At 28.2% G+C, this 16,493-nt stretch overlaps 1 protein-coding gene across 1 annotated transcript; it reads left to right on the plus strand.

Annotated features, from left to right (window-relative positions):
* Positions 1-5,628: 5,628 nt before the first annotated feature.
* LOC112727791 (serine carboxypeptidase-like 11) lies at positions 5,629-16,229 on the plus strand. Its single transcript, XM_025777690.3, has 14 exons — positions 5,629-6,221; positions 7,123-7,271; positions 8,196-8,272; positions 8,699-8,818; positions 11,195-11,297; positions 11,752-11,789; positions 12,309-12,407; positions 13,209-13,295; positions 13,416-13,568; positions 14,492-14,563; positions 14,786-14,901; positions 15,386-15,499; positions 15,857-15,902; positions 15,986-16,229. The coding sequence occupies exons 1-14, from the start codon at positions 6,055-6,057 to the stop codon at positions 16,067-16,069; spliced, it is 1,425 nt and encodes a 474-aa protein (XP_025633475.1). The 5' UTR covers positions 5,629-6,054; the 3' UTR covers positions 16,070-16,229.
* Positions 16,230-16,493: the final 264 nt, after the last annotated feature.

The following is a 16,493-nucleotide window of genomic DNA, read 5'->3' on the forward strand; positions in this document are numbered from 1 at the left end:
AATTATGTAATTTCGGTTTATTTCTAAGTTAATTGTGTCGCAAGCATTATAAAATTTCGGTTCATTTCTGAGTAAATTAAAATGCATTTGGGCTTGTTGTCCTGCACAATTCAAAACTCGTTTTCCTCATCTTCTACTGCTTTTTCTTCTTTTTCATCTTTTTTTCTTCATCTTCACCTTCTTATTTGATTTTCTTAAAATTATTTTTGATTTACTCTCTTGAAAGGAATAAAACCAAGACAAAAATTAAAGAAAAAATATCAAACAAAAAAGAAGAAGAAACATATTAATGACATCTGATCCAAAATTGATTTTGGATGTGTTTTTGTTTCTGATTCAGTCTTATTTGTGTGCTTGTTTTCGAACTAAGTTTATGTGTCGCAATCTAATGTAATTTCGGTTCATTTTTTAGTTAATTGTGTCGCAATCCATTATGTAATTTGGTTCATTTCTGAGTGAATTAAGATGCATTTGGACTCATTGTCCTACACAATTCAAAACTCTTTCTCTTCTTCTTTTTCATCTTCTACTGCTTCTTCTTCTAATTTTTCATCTTTTTCTTCTTTATCTTCTCCTTCTTATTTCATTTTCTTAAAATTCTTCTTGATTTACTCAAATTTAACACAATTTTTGAGTTCTGCAGATTCTTTACCATTGTTTTCTACTTCTCTTTCTTTATGAGTTAATTGTGTTGCAATCATTATGTAATTTCGCTTCATTTCTGAGTTAATTGTGTTGTAATCAATTATGTGATTTCGGTTCATTTCTGAGTTAATTATGTCGCAACCTTTATATAATTTCGATTCATTTCTGAGTGAATTAAATTGCATTTGAACTCGTTGTCCTGCTCAATTCAAAACTCTTTCTTCTCACCTTCTACTGCAATAACAGCAATAACAGCAGCAACAAAAGAATAACTATGAGGGGAAAACACACGAAGAAGAAGAAGAAAGAGGAAAAGAAGAATGAGGAGGATGAGGAGAAGAAACAGGAGGAGAAGGAGGAGGAGGAGAAATGCAAAGAAGAAGAAGAAGACGACGATGACGATGATAACGTAAAGTCCCGTGAATGTAAATGACTTGATTAAAAAAATGATGTGTGCGTGTAATCATGCTCTTTTTAATGAGAGTGATTTTTGTTGGTGTTGAGTTTATTTAGTTGAACTTGGATGACAATATTATTTGGATGTGTAGCAGATCTGTTATATTTTATCTTCTAAAATAAAATTTAAAATTTAAAAGATCCAAATCCTAAAAATAGATATTCTAATGAATATTTTATAATTGTCATCATGTAAAGATATTTTATTTTGATTATCGAACCATAATTTCTAAAATTTAATTTTCATATGCTATAAAAATATGCTAAAATAAATAAGCTATTTTTTTAAACTAAGATCATAACAAAAAATGTTTTTAATATTTTTATTAGAATAGTTGTCAATTTAAAAAACGTGTTATTATTCTTATTCAATGTCGGTAGTTAAATATTTATTTATTTCTTTTTTATTTTGTATGTCTAGTTGAATAGTTAAATAATAAAATGCAAGTATATTTTATTTCAACTTGCTCGTATTAATAAGCTGAAAGTGATATCATGATATGAAATGCATTTAAGACTAAATTATCATTTTAGTTCCCGACAAAACATTTACCTTTTCATAAAACCATTTTTAGAATATTAATGACATGGCGATCTCTTTCAATAATTATCTTGTGTTAGATATAATAATAATAAATCTTTGAAATGAGGACACATGTTATTTCAATTTTTTTAAGAACTATTTTATCATGCAATATCATCCACACAAATATCAACTTCTTGTTAATTATTTATAGCCATGCAGGTATCATCATTGAATATTTGAATTATTGCTTTCTGGATTCAAAACAGTACAAAGAATGGTTGAATCATAAATGGCATGGGTCATGGTTGCTTGGTCCTTTATTTTGAATCTTCATCGTTCAAGCTAGGTAGTTATACTGGACGGCCAATATGGACTCTTGGCAAGGAAATGTTCTTATCAAATTTACAAAATTAGGTTTCAGCAAGTCATTAAATATCACAGTTAATGTGGCTGAGGCTTGTCCCAAAAGTAAATATATTTGTCTCTTAAAAGTTAAAAGTGCCACATGAATTCGAATCTCTCTATGAAAAAGAGAGTATCTAACAGGTATGCGAGTAAAATGGGTGTATTTATTGACCAAAGAAAAAATATATATTACAATTAATATAAAAGAGTGAATAAAAAGATTTATGATTTTTTACAGAATTAATTTGACTATTAATTCATTTTAACTTGTTACTATTTTTACAAATAATTACTTAAATTAAAATTAGTGGAGATGAGAAAATAGTGTATTAAAATTGATATTAAAATTAAACTGCCCGTCTCTATTTCACTTTATTTAATAGATTTTTTAAAATATATATATATATATAATAAGTACTCATCTCTTTGAGAGATTTTTTTTAAATAAATAAAATAAATATTTTATATACTAAAATATGTAATTTGTAACATTTTTATTATAAACGAGATAAGGCAGAAAATGGAATACGTGTATATTTCGTTACTCTTATTTCGTTTATACTGTAAACGAGATACGTGAATATTTATGACGTTTATAATGAAAACGTGATACGTAACGATAAATTTTCAACAACTATAAAAGGATGTCTAACTCTTTATATTCTTCATAAACATTTCATTTCTTCTTCTCTACCTTTTTTCTTTCAAAAAAATAAGTCAAAATGTCTAGTAGTATTGGATATTTGGTTGTAAGTGTGTATTCCAATTGCCATATGAGAAATAGTGATACTAGGGTGATATTTGAGTGTCAGAATCCCATCCTGGTGCATACACAGCGAGTAAGTTCTTTGTCGGAGCTGAAGAGTCTGATATTGAGTAATATCGGTGGTAGCGGAAGAAAAGAGATCGGAAAGGTAGAGTATATGTTGCTAACACCGATGAAAAACAGGATTTTTTTGGTTTCGTCTGTTTTGCTTCCATGACGACGAGCATGTGTGCCTGATGTTTCACATCCATAGGAGAATCATGGCGAAACAAGTGATTGAGCTTTCTGCGGAGGTTGGTAATGTCGGTGGCGGTGAAGCTGGCCAGTCGGTCTTTGTGCAAGATGACCCACCTCTCGCACCCAAACTGCTACATGTTGCAAGTCCGGTGGAAGACATGGACATTGAAGGTGAGGACTCCGACGAGGAATATGTTGCGGACAGCAACAAGAGCGGTTCTTCTGAAGATGATGAGGAGGAGGAGTTTGTACCAGAGACTCCGATCGAGGCATCATGTTAGTATCTTTTGCCTCCCCTACACTCAATTCGGCCTTGTCATCTGTACCAAGTCACTATCCTACATTGGATCTGGATGCGATACAACAGAAAAATTTATTTTCCAAGATTAGTGAAGACGATTACAACTTAGACGGTGGTGTGGAGTTTCGGGTTGGCCACAAATTCAAAAGCAAATGTGCAATAATGCAGGGTGTGAAGAATTATAGCATTTGCAGAAGTGTTGAGTACCGAGTCGTGGAGTTGGATCGAATAAAGTACTAGGTGTATTACCGACAATCTAAAGCAGGCTACCATTGGTGTCTTCGTGTTTCTCTCCGACAGAATCTCGAATATAGGTAAGTTCAAGTTTGACTGTATTCTATATTCTTATTTATCATTGTTATGCTTGTTGTACATCTCAACCACGGTTATTTTATTTCTTTAGGAAGGTGCGTAGGATTGGAGGAGCACATACGTGTTTAACACCCAACATGTCTCAGGACCACCGACAGTTGGATAGTAGTCTCATTTGCCGTGTCATCCTCTCGTTGATATAATCCTCGTCATCCGTCAGTATCTCTGTCCTACAAGGTACAATTAGACAAAGCTATCACTTCAAACTCTCGTACAGAAAGGTCTGGATGGTGAAGTAAAAGGCAATTGTCCAGATATACGGTGATTAGGAGGAGTCATACAATAAGGTGCTGAGGTTACTGCAAACACTGCAGAGTTGTTGTCTCAAAACAATATGCGAGATCGGGACTGTACCGTACTATGATAGGCATCTTATAGTACGTGATTATAGCATATTTGAAAAAGTATTTTGAGCCTTTTCTGTTTGTGTGAAGGCTTTCAAGCATTGCAAGTTATTCGTCTCCATCAATAATATGCATCTGTATGGCAAATATAATGATGTTTTGCTTATTGTAGTGACACAAAATAGTAATAACAATATCTTTTCTATAGTCTTTACAACTGTTGAGTCTGAAACTATAAAATCCTAATTTTGTTTCTTACCAATCTAAGGTGTCACGTGATTTTATAGGAAGACTTGTTGGTTATTTTTAACAAGTTTCAAACGATCAAGGCTGCACTAAAAATTATCAATAATGGTGGCAGTTTCCTAAAATATTTCATACTTATTGTATCTAGCACATAACGGTAAATTTTATATCTCATTTTAAGTCTATAAAAAAAATCATTTTAAGTCTATAAAAAAGACGGTATCTCATAAATATTACTTACAATTTAAATAAGATTAGATAGGAATAATACATAAATGCATTAGGGATTTGTCACGGAAAATGACGGACTGAACGGGTAAATTCAACCGAAAAAAAATCTGACTACAACACTGTTACTCACTACCATAATATGTATATGTCACTCTTTTCTAGGCCTTCCTTTTTTTCGGTGCATATGCCACGAAAGCCACCAACCCTCTTTTATAGACATATAAGAATATTTTATTCGTCAACTTGGACTACAAGGATATTTTATTTTATTCAAATCATTCAAATTTTGGCTAGTTTAATAAACAACTAGCAAAAGTAAATGTTTTGTCGGGAACTAAAATGATAATTTAATCTTAAATGCATTTTATATCATGATATCAGTCTCAGCTTATTATTTAACAATCTTCTATGCATTTTCACGTGTCATTACTCATTTGGCTTTTAGTATAATAATTAACTAGTTCTAGTCTAATTAATATATAATTGGATAAAATGGTATCTAAAAGTTATATTACTAACAAAAGCAATTTTAAAATATTTAAATAATAATACATTTTAAAAGAATTTAAAAATATAATAAAAATAAAATAGTTTTTATAATTTAAAAATTTTACTTAAATTAATAATTAATTTAAACAAATTTTGATATACTAATAATAAAAATTTACATGTAATTGTCTTTATGCAAATTTGTTAGTTGAGAATCATTAGATAATAATTTTGTCAAACACGGTAAATCATCTAATGATTATCAACTAACAATTTTACACAAAAATAACGGTATGTGAGTGTTCGCCTATATTAATAGATCATTGTTTATACAATCAATTATTTAAATAATTAAAAATTAATGATCAACTACTTAAATAAGCGGCTAATTTTTTTAAAAATAAAAAAATGATGTGTAATCCAGTATTATAATTAATTGGTGTGTTTTTTTTATATAAATTTAAATTTTTTTATTTTAAATAATAAATTAGACCCTCAAATTAAAAAAATCAGAAGATCAAATTTTCATAATGTATAAATTGAAAGGTCCAAAAGAAAAAAACACATATTCTCCAAATTTAAATTTGTGACATCCAAAAGAAAAAAACACATATTCTCCAAATTTAAATTTGTGACATCCAAAAGAAAAAAACACATATTCTCCACATTATGAAAAGAAAAAGGAAAAGTATAAGTAAACAATGAAAATACTAAATAATGTGTATAATATATTGAATGTTCAATTCATTAGATGTGCGGATGGTTATCTTAATATTAAAATTTATGTGAATAATTTAGAGTGTAATGTATTTTTATTTTATTACGCCAATTTTAAAATCCATCATTCACATTATTCACATTGTTTACAAAAATTATTATCTACCTTAAAAAATAAAAAGTCCTTATTACAAAACACTAGCAAAATCTCAATAATAAAAAAAAAAAAGTGTAAACAAGAAAGAAGCAACGCTAAATACTAATGCCTAGAAATTGGGATTAATAATTGCAGGTGAAGCTGAGGAGTACAGAGCAGTGAATGAAAATGGCTTCCAATTCCAAAAAATGGAGTTACTTTTTTCAATTACTGCTTCTCTCTCTCACACTTTTCTTGCAGATAGCATCTCATAAAATTGAAGCAGGTGGTTCAAAAGTTGAATACCTTCCTGGTTTTGATGGTCCTCTCCCCTTTCAACTTGAAACTGGGTAAGCTCTATGTATATTTACCACTTTCAATTTCCATCTACTTTTCCCTTTTTTTTTTTTTTTTGGGTTGAGTGTTTTTGGTTTCAACTGTGACTGAAAATTTATGTTTTGAAGCTGATTTTGATGTTGTAGAGGAGTATAAGAAACAGAAATTGTTCTTAGCTAGTCCTTAGTCAGAATACGAGATCTAAAATTTTTATTTCATTTAAAATAAAATACAGAGAAAGAGATTTAGAAATAGTCATTCTTATCTTATATTTTTATTTGATGGATCTTTCACTCAGCGCTCCATGGTCATTTTGTTGTATTTAAACCCAAAAAAATCGTGGTCCTTGAGCTTGCATTGCAATGAGGAGAAGCTAAACACAAAGCAAGCCAAAGCCTGTGCAGCTTCCATTAGTCCCAAGAAGCGTCATGTCAACCGCACCAGAAACGACGCAGACAAGTGAGAATGAAGAAAAAGGACAGAGAAACAAGAGAACACTTAGAACTTTAACATTCAACCTATTAGAACTTTACCTTTGTTGCCACTGACGATAGCTGTTGGTGGTACTGATGCCGTTTTTCCTTGTTAATTTCAGGCACATTGCATAAAAGGTTCCAATTAAACGATTCAATTGGATTAGGGTTTAAAATTGATTTTCAGAAATATTGTTGCACGTTAGTAAATAGAGAAAAATAAATTGGGACAAATCTATAAATATCTTTCAGAACTCCGTCAAATGGAACTCTCTATCAGAGTCCCATCAAATACTTCTTTGCCTTCTAACCTATAAGATTGGTTCAGTAGTGAGGAATAATTAAATAATAATAATAATAATAATAATAATAATAATAATAATAGTGTATGTGGGATATTAAATCCAATATTAAAACTATGTAATTTAATTTGTTTTGACAGGTATGTGGGATTGGGAGATTCAGAAGATGACATGCAAGTTTTCTACTATTTTGTTAAGTCAGAAAATGATCCTAAAAATGACCCTCTTTTGCTTTGGTTAACTGGTGGACCTGGCTGTTCTTCAATTTCAGGCTTTGTCTTCCAAATAGGTAATGTTAAAAATTTAAATTACCAACTTTTTGGTAGTAATTAACTAAGTATCAATTTTCTACACTAGCAGAAAAAACATTGTCCATTTATATTACGTCTACCACCCTAGACACTTACCTTCCTTGGTTTTCAATTTATTTTTTAATTAAAAAATACATAAAAATATCTATTTTATATGCTTTCTTTTTCCCTTTCCCTTTTCTTTTTCCAAAAAAAAAAAAAAAAATTGAGATCTTGTATGCTGTGTGTTGATGCTGAAGTATGGCCCTGAATCAAACTGAGTTATAAATTTGTGTCTTCTAATTTTGAGTGTATGATTGATATATGATTATTATAGTTATATAGGAGGACTGAAGCCGTTGGATTTTTTAAGTATAAATGACAAAAAGATATATATATATATATATATATAGGTTAAAAAACGCTCATAAATATGTTGGTTTAAGGTTTTTGGTGAAAAAATTTACATCTAAACTATTAATATATAGTATTTTATTTAGCTCATTGGTGTAACACTCTCTAAGTTATAATATAGATTCTCCTCACCAATGCTTTCAAAATCCTTTGAAGCAAAGTCTAATTGGCTTTAATCATAAGCTAAATTAGTTAGGGAATGTTTGAAAGTTATCTTTGAAACATAAATACAGCAATAACATAGAGAGAATAGAGATTAAGACAACGAAATGTAAGTATATTTGATTGAATATAAGTGGTTTGGGAAAAAAATGTTATTTTATTATTACCCATTAAGCATAGACTTTCCATCCTTGCAGCAAAATCTAGGCAATACCAAGGTTTTGAATTCTTTATGTGTAAATAAAATTACACATATTAATCTAATTTAGCTGAAATTTATTCCACTATTATCTTCCAACTAAACATACTAAAAAAATGATTTATTTAGGGTTAAATTAATATTGTAGGTCCAGTGCAATTTAAAGTTGAGGAATTTGATGGGAGCTTGCCTAAGCTAATCTACAGGGCATCGTCATGGACAAAGGTAACAATGCATCTTAGAGAACTATATATGAATTATAAAAATGTTATGTATGTGCATTGTAAAAATTAGTTACTATATATAACTAGTTTAGTGGTTAATTTTTGGAGTATAGTATAATTAGAAAAAGTCTAAGAAGCTAACTACAGCATAAGCCAATTCAAGCCAATTAAATAAAAAATTACTTTAAACATATAATTGTAAAAGTGTTTGGATACACCTACTGTTAGAAAAATATACTTTTATTTTAAACAAGTAATATTTTGTTTTTGAAAAAAAAAATTATCGATAACAAAATAATTTTTATATTTTCTATTCAAATACAAAATTATATTTTTCTAATGAAAAATATCTTGATAAAAAAGATAAAAAAAGTTAAATACTTCCTTCAAATATTGTTCCTGATCTTCTTTTTCCACTTTTTTCTAGGTAGCTAATGTTATCTTTGTAGATTTACCGATGGGAACAGGGTTCTCTTACGCAAAAGATGTCCTTTCTCAACGAAGTGATTGGAAACTTGTTCATCATGCCCACCAATTTATTAGAAAGGTAAAGTAGTTATTATTATTATTTTGTCTCTAAGCATTGTATGATATGCAAAGTAGGGAGAAAGAATAACTCAAAGTCACAACTCTCCTTTCATTTTGTAATGAAACGAGCCCCAAGCCCAAAAAGAGAACTAAACTACTACAAGGAGATAAGTGTGAAATGATTATTGAAATGGTAAATCACAATATTTGAGTAAATCACCAAAAAAAAAACACCTAATTATCAAATTGCTTATAAAAATATCTTCTAAATTCGTTAATGTTGGCCAACGAGCTATAGTTCAAATGATATAGTTTTTCATATTCATCCAGAGATCGCGGGCTCGATTCTCCTTATCTTTGAAAAAAAAATTCGTTAATGCTAAAAATATTCTTAAAATATGAAAAAAATATTCAACCATTAAATATATTCTTAAAAAGCGTTCACGATTAAATTTTGATGCATTCTTTTTTTTTTTTTGCAAACAATATTAGAAAAATGAGATATTTTTATCTATAAAATTTAGTAATTTTATGACAAGTAGATACATTTTTGTAATTTTTTTGGCCAATAATATTTTTAAAAAAATATGCAAAAGAATCTAGAGATCAAATTTTGGTATGATTTTTTATATGCACTTTTTAAATAGTATCCAAATATTTTTACAAAATTTCAAATCAAATGTATAAATTATTTGTCAAATACAAAAATTATTTATCTCTTATAAAAAATAGTATTCTTTTTATTTTAAAATATTTTAAAAATATTTTATCGTTAACAAACTTAGAAGATACTTTTATCAACATAAAAATTCATGGACAAGTTTGGATGGTTTAGCCCACAATATGTTTACATCTGCAGCTTTTCACATATAAAAACTTTAAAGAGCAACTAAGCGAAAATGATTGCTTATATTTTTATGTAAAAATGGTATTATAAACATTTACATGGTTCAGTCAAATATATTGAGTCAAATATAATTGATTGTATACTAAAAGTGTAATTTTATTGTATATGAATAATTCTAAAATGACTCAAAATATGACAAAAAAAGAATAAAGTTCCTTCTATATGTGTTGGGCCAAAAAGTTGAAACTTAAAAGAAAAAACATCCTAAGAACTTGAATTTTTCTTTAATTAGGAACTAAATTGGTTGAAGATGATTGGTTGGATTGAAGTGTAAATAATGTATCTTTACTAATGTCACTTGTCATAAGCACTCTTTTATCCGGATACCTCTTTGACACGAACATCCAAAACAGTAACAGAACTGGTACCTTAACTTGTGGAGATAAACTTCTTTCGTATATCTATTTTTAGTTAAAGAAACTTAAAATAATAGAAACACCAAAAAATACATTCTACTAATTACATCATTTAGTAACTAGTCTTGGAATAAGAGTAGGCTGAATATAACATTGTAACTATTGGACAATGTACTCTCCCTCTAAAATAACTACTATAAAACGTGCTTAAACTCACTTCCCTCAAAAAGACTTTTCTAAAACTTTGTGAGATAATCTCTTTTCTTTGCTCTCTTATCGTTCTTATCCTTATTCTTCATTTTGTTCATCAACTTCAAACAAGTGAATTTATAAAATTAGCATTCGGGTATTCTACTAGAACACCCGACAACAAGCTCTATATAAGTTTTGTTCACTTTAAATTAAAAGAGTTCATTCATCCTCTTGTGACATTAGTGAAGGTCTCAACATTTGTTCTCCATCACTATTCCACATCATTAATTTTTATGTTGTTTATTTATCAACAATCGAAGTATTTACCTACCCTTTATCTCTCTTCTTAATCTTTCTTTACTTAATCTATTTCCACAAAACTATTCCCGAACCAATAGTAAAAATGTCTTTATGGGAGTAACTACCAACTTAAAATGTTTGGTAACTGATCTAAGCTAACCCCATATTCATCTTCAAAGGGGCAACTCTTTTGTACCCAAAAATAAATAAATAAATAAAATAAAAAATGTCACAACTCATTACCAAATGTTCTTGTGTTGTAGATGGTATACCCATCAGCTCGGATTTGGCTTACCCACGAGTTAAATGGAGACTAAAAATTATAACCCAACTTATTATCTTTGGTGGATCAAAGCATGAGGGAGTTTGGTTCGTTTTGTCATCCTGAACATGTTAGTTGTGTTGTTGTTTAGACTTTAGACCTTTAAAAAAAAAGAACAAAAAAAAAAAACAGAGAAACTTGTGCTGTAGTCTTGTAGATTCATGATATTTAATTAGACTTTGGTGTTTTCTTTTTCATTTATTTTCCAGTATTTGTATTTTACTTTGTGGGAGACTAATTCCAGCTCCTAACTAAACAAGCTGTATAACTTTGATGATTTATTAATAACCTATGATATTTATGTATTAATTTTTGCAGTGGCTCACTGAGAATCCAGAATATATTTCCAATGAATTTTACATGGCAGCTGATTCTTATTCTGGCATTCCTGCTCCTCCATTGGTTCAAGAAATTGCAAATGGTAAGAAATTATCATTGTATTACACAGGCAATTGCATGGAATAATTACTACTACTATATTATATTTTATTATATTTAAAAGTAAAATTGTTTACATTTATATATTAACTATTTTATAAGTGCTAGATTGAGAGTAATATACATATTTGTTCTTTTATATTATCACGAAGTCACTTCTCCAAAAAAATTTAAGCTGATAGGTGGAAACACATAAATTATTATATCTATAACACATTCTTCGTCGTGAGATTCATGATTTTTGTGTGTTATATATCTGACGCATATCATATAAATAGTTGTACTTTTTTTTTTCGAACAACCAAAAAAAAAAATTAGAAACAAACAAAATAAGTATAACAAATAAGCATGCAAAAAAAAATTGCATCTCCAATTACAGTCATTTCAATTGCATCTAGAAAAATCAAACCATAATTATTCAATTCCTTTATTAACAGGAAATGAGAAAGGTCTTCAACCCCAAATAAATCTCCAGGTTTGTGATTATTTCCAATTACTATATATGTTTTGATTGCCTAGAAAATCAAATAGAATTTATTCAAAAATCAGTTTTTCAAAATTGCCAAGGAAAATATATCTATGGTCGATCGAAAAATTATTAAGTGTATTTGGTGAAAAAGGGAAAAATTTGCTGAGTGTTGGTGAATATTTGGCCTTAGATATATTAGGCAACACTTTTAAAGTGCACTTAAAACATAATAAATAGGTTACTCTTTAAAAGCGTTTTTTTTTTTTTTTTTTTTTTGTGAAAAAAGTGTACCCATATATATTAAAATAAGGCTACCTTTTATAAGTGATCTTTATAATACCTAAGGAAAAACTTTTCAAATAATGCCACCACTGTGTTTCCTATTCTCTTATAAAATGGTACACTTTTCAAATGTAACTTAAAAAAAGTGTGGCCAAATGTGTATTTTTCTTGTAGTGGGAATTGAATGGTAGGTGTTTCTTCTATTTGACCAATTTCCTAAAACTCAAACCTTAATTTTTTCAGGGATACATACTAGGAAACCCCGTAACGACAAGTGAAGAAGGAAATGATCATATCCAATATGCTCATGGAATGGCACTTATTTCTGATGAACTCTATTTGGTATTCTTACTTGTGCATGCCTAATTAATTATTAAATGCATGACAAACATTCTTGTCTAGTAAATATACTATACATAAAAGTAAATTCCCAAACTGCTCTTAGAAAGAATTTAGTATTAGATAAAAAAATCTCTAAAAAACAAATATCAATTTAGTGTTTAATCTCTTAAAATATCACACATATATGACTTATTCTTAAACATTTTTTATTAAGTAAAGAGTGCTACACTCCTTGTTAATGAAATAAATCTCAGCTCTCTATTGATTATATTTGACTCATATTTAGAGTTTAAAGTTTAGAGTTTAGAATTTAAGTTTAGAATTTATGGTTCAGGATTAAGAGTCTTTAAGGTTTATAATTTAAGATTTAGAATTTAAAGTTTAGAATTTAGGTTTTAGAATTTAAGGAAGGCTGAACTCCTTAATTTCTCCTAAGCGCATTAGCATTCACCAACATATAGTCCTTAGTAAAATAAAAGAATAAATTTAGAGTCTAATACTTAGTTTCTATATTCATTTCAAGTATTTTCGTTCCTCATAATTTTGAGAAGAAAAATATAAAAATGGTAAAACCACGAAATATAAACAAAAAGCAATCATGTCTTTATAGTTACAAATGACAAAGTGGTCCCTTATATAGTTATATTTACAAAAATAGTTTGATAGAGAAATTAACTTATCTAATTTAAAATACAAGATACTAATTCTTTTTCGTTACAGTTTCTTTAAGGACCATTTTAAAGTTTTACTCAATATAAAACTATTGATGTCTACCCATTTGCCTCTCTTGTCTATGAACAGTCATTGAAGAGAAATTGTAAAGGAGATTATCTAAATATAAATCCCGAAAATACATTGTGTTTAAGCGACATGGAGTATTACAATAAGGTAAGTAATGATCATCTCAATTTTACTATATATGGTAATGATATCCACTGTAATAGTTTATTAATTTATTCAGCTACATTATTGAATTCGTAATATTATTTTCTGATTTGTTTTTTTCAGTGCCTTGAAAAAATTGATCCCTATTTCATTTTGAATCCATATTGCAACGATGATTGGCTTAAGCAAGACCAAGGGATGCAAACGAGATCTCTGGCTAGAAAGCTTGAGGCCCGTTTCGAAACTCCTCTCATAGTGCCAGATATAGGCTGTGAGGTACATTTTCAATTTTTCATATCTTTGTATATGCTTACACATTTTTGGTGCAATCAATATAGAGAAATTTTATATATACATTTAATTACTTAACAATATGTCAGCAAAAATAACAATATTTTAAATTGATAGCGTAAATGGTCATTCAAAAGAATGTGTGTGATTAGATGATTTTCAATACATTAAAATTAAACTCGCATTTGTTCAAATTTTGAAAAAACATTTTTTTTTTCATGGATTTTTTTTATGTGGTTGAGATCCATTACCCTGCCAAAGAATATCTAATGCATAATGAATTTTGTCATGAATCAGCAAGGGTAATAATATTGAAAAACATACTCATCAAATTTCAGTAAATTTGGGTAATAGTATATCTGTAATATAATAGTTTGTATTTAATTATTTATATTTCCAAACTATATTATATATTAAAATAACACATAATGATAAAACTTCTGATTGCTTCAATTCCAAACTTTTATGAAGTTTTCTAAAGTTAATTCATGAGTTTTATTTTAATACTCTAATAATAGTGTAATAGAATTTTACATAGACAACATTAGCAAAAGTAATTAATATTCATATACATCACTTAAAAAAATCATTTAAATGCATAAATATAATTAAACGACAGTAATAAATTTTTTACATTGTTGATATATCAAAATAATTAAACTCTTAATTTATATGGTAAAATGTCTTAATTCAGCACTTAGATTGATTAAAATTCAAAATCTATTATAAATAAATAAATTATTCTAACAAAACTTACACCTAAATAAGTGGATCTCCATTTTCCATCCTCCATTCTTGTTTTTTTTTAGAAATTATACTCTGCTTTGCTCTTCTAAAAAGTCGAATATTATATATTTTTTTCATGATGGTGATGATGATGTAATTTCCAAGAATTTTCATTGTTGTAGAATTTTCTTTTCTTTCTGGTCACTCAATGGGCCAACCACAGGAGCGTACGCAAGGCACTACACATTCGAGAGGTAATTTGATGAGAATATTTTTGGACTTTATAAAATTTCATCAGTTCTTGCCAAATTGTTCACAAATTAAATCATAATTATTGATGTATGTCCAATCTCAAATATTATATATATATATATATATATATATATATATATATATTTGAGTTGAAATTTGATATCGTTGTTTATTGATTTTCTACCTTGTTCATATCAATAATGCACCAATATCATATTCTACAGGGGACTATAGGGGAATGGGTACGTTGTTATAAAGATGATTATGAATTCAGCATCGTTAACAGTGTTCCCTTCCATGCAAATCTCAGTGCAAAAGGGTACCGTTCTTTAATTTTCAGGTGATTATTTTAACATCTCAAACTATTTAATTTATAATTTATAATTTAAAGTATATTGACGAAAACTTGTGTTATTTTCATATACTCCATGTATTTCCGTTTGGTTTATAAAAATAAAAATATTTCTATTTTCATGACTTCATTTTTTTTTTAAGTTTGAAAACAATAAAAAAAAATGTATTTATAGTTAACATGTGTTTTAAGAATATATATTAAAATTATCAATTAAAAAAATTTTTAATAAAAAAGATGTAAAGTAAGTTTATTTTCAATTTATTTTGTGTATTTGTTAAATTAAAAATTTAAAAACTTCTATTAATAATAACTTTATCATAGGCTCAAGGATATATATTAGCTAAATCTTTTTTGTTTTTCTCTATTCAAGTGACATTCAAAAAATTATAAGAAAAGATGAACTATACTAGTCTGTTGCAGCTATCAACGACTAACTGATTTTGTATTGCAATTGATGTTATGTTGGTAGTGGAGATCATGATGCAGTGGTTCCTTTTTTCTCAACTCAAGCATGGATAAGGTCTCTAAACTATTCCATTGTAGATGATTGGAGGCCATGGTATTTAAATGACCAAGTTGCAGGGTAAGCATAGATTCTTTTTGTTAGAGATATAACCATTTATGTTGTCTTCTCTTATCAGCTTAAGTTTTTAGGATAAGCGGTTTTATAACATGGTATCAGAATTCTATATCTTTGGTGAATTCCAAAAGAAAAAAAAATAGCATTAGGCAAATAAAAAAAAAGGAAAAAATGGTCTATGCTAAAATCAAGCAAACCCAAAAGAAACTTTTATTTAAAAGGGAATGTTAGAGATATAATCATTTATATTTTTATTCGTTTTAGGTTAAGTTTTTAGAATGAGTGTTTTCATGACACTTTTAGTTTTGATATAAAAAGTATTAACAACGTAACAAATATGTTTTGTTTAATTTCAAACAGATACACCAGGACTTACTCAAATAAAATGACATTTGCAACTGTAAAGGTAAGAAGACATTGAAATGGTCAAATCACAATTCACAAGTGCTATTCTTCTCAAGAATGTGTGTGTGTGTGTTTTTTTTTCAGGGTGCAGGACATACAGCTGCTGAATTGAAGCCTAATGAAAGTTATGTCATGTTCACTAGATGGATATCTAATAGGCCTTTGTAACTAAGCAGCTAGCATATTTTCATGTTCTCATTGCAATTTGAGTGGATGTTGGCCTATTAAGGAACTTGTTTCCGGCAAATGGAGCATTCAAAATAATTTAAAATTTATATTATTTGGATATTTTCTTTTTTGATTAATATATTGATGGAATTACTCTTAATTATAGTGAATAAATTACTATTTATACCTACAAATATTTAAAAAGTTGATAAATCTATCAATAAAAAACTAAAATTTATTGTATCCATAAAAAAAAAGGTCAAGTTGATAAAATTATCAAAATCCTAAAAATTATATAAAAAAAATAATCTAAAGTACTCTATTTAACCTAACTAGCTTTAAATTCTCAACTATAACCCTAATCTTACTCATCTCCAAGTCTCAACTCTTCACCACTACCATCCCAACTCTTTCCAAATTCCAA

Source organism: Arachis hypogaea, chromosome 12 (genome assembly GCF_003086295.3).
Source record: "Arachis hypogaea cultivar Tifrunner chromosome 12, arahy.Tifrunner.gnm2.J5K5, whole genome shotgun sequence".
Lineage (NCBI taxonomy): Eukaryota > Viridiplantae > Streptophyta > Magnoliopsida > Fabales > Fabaceae > Arachis > Arachis hypogaea.

Bases quoted from the DNA above. Each gene is read 5' to 3' on its own strand.
- LOC112727791 (XM_025777690.3), top strand. From the start codon at position 6,055: ATGAAAATGGCTTCCAATTCCAAAAAATGGAGTTACTTTTTTCAATTA. The intron at 13,296-13,415 runs GTAAGTAATGAT...TGTTTTTTTCAG, and splicing joins ACATGGAGTATTACAATAAG to TGCCTTGAAAAAATTGATCC. The intron at 14,564-14,785 runs GTAATTTGATGA...CATATTCTACAG, and splicing joins AGGCACTACACATTCGAGAG to GGGACTATAGGGGAATGGGT.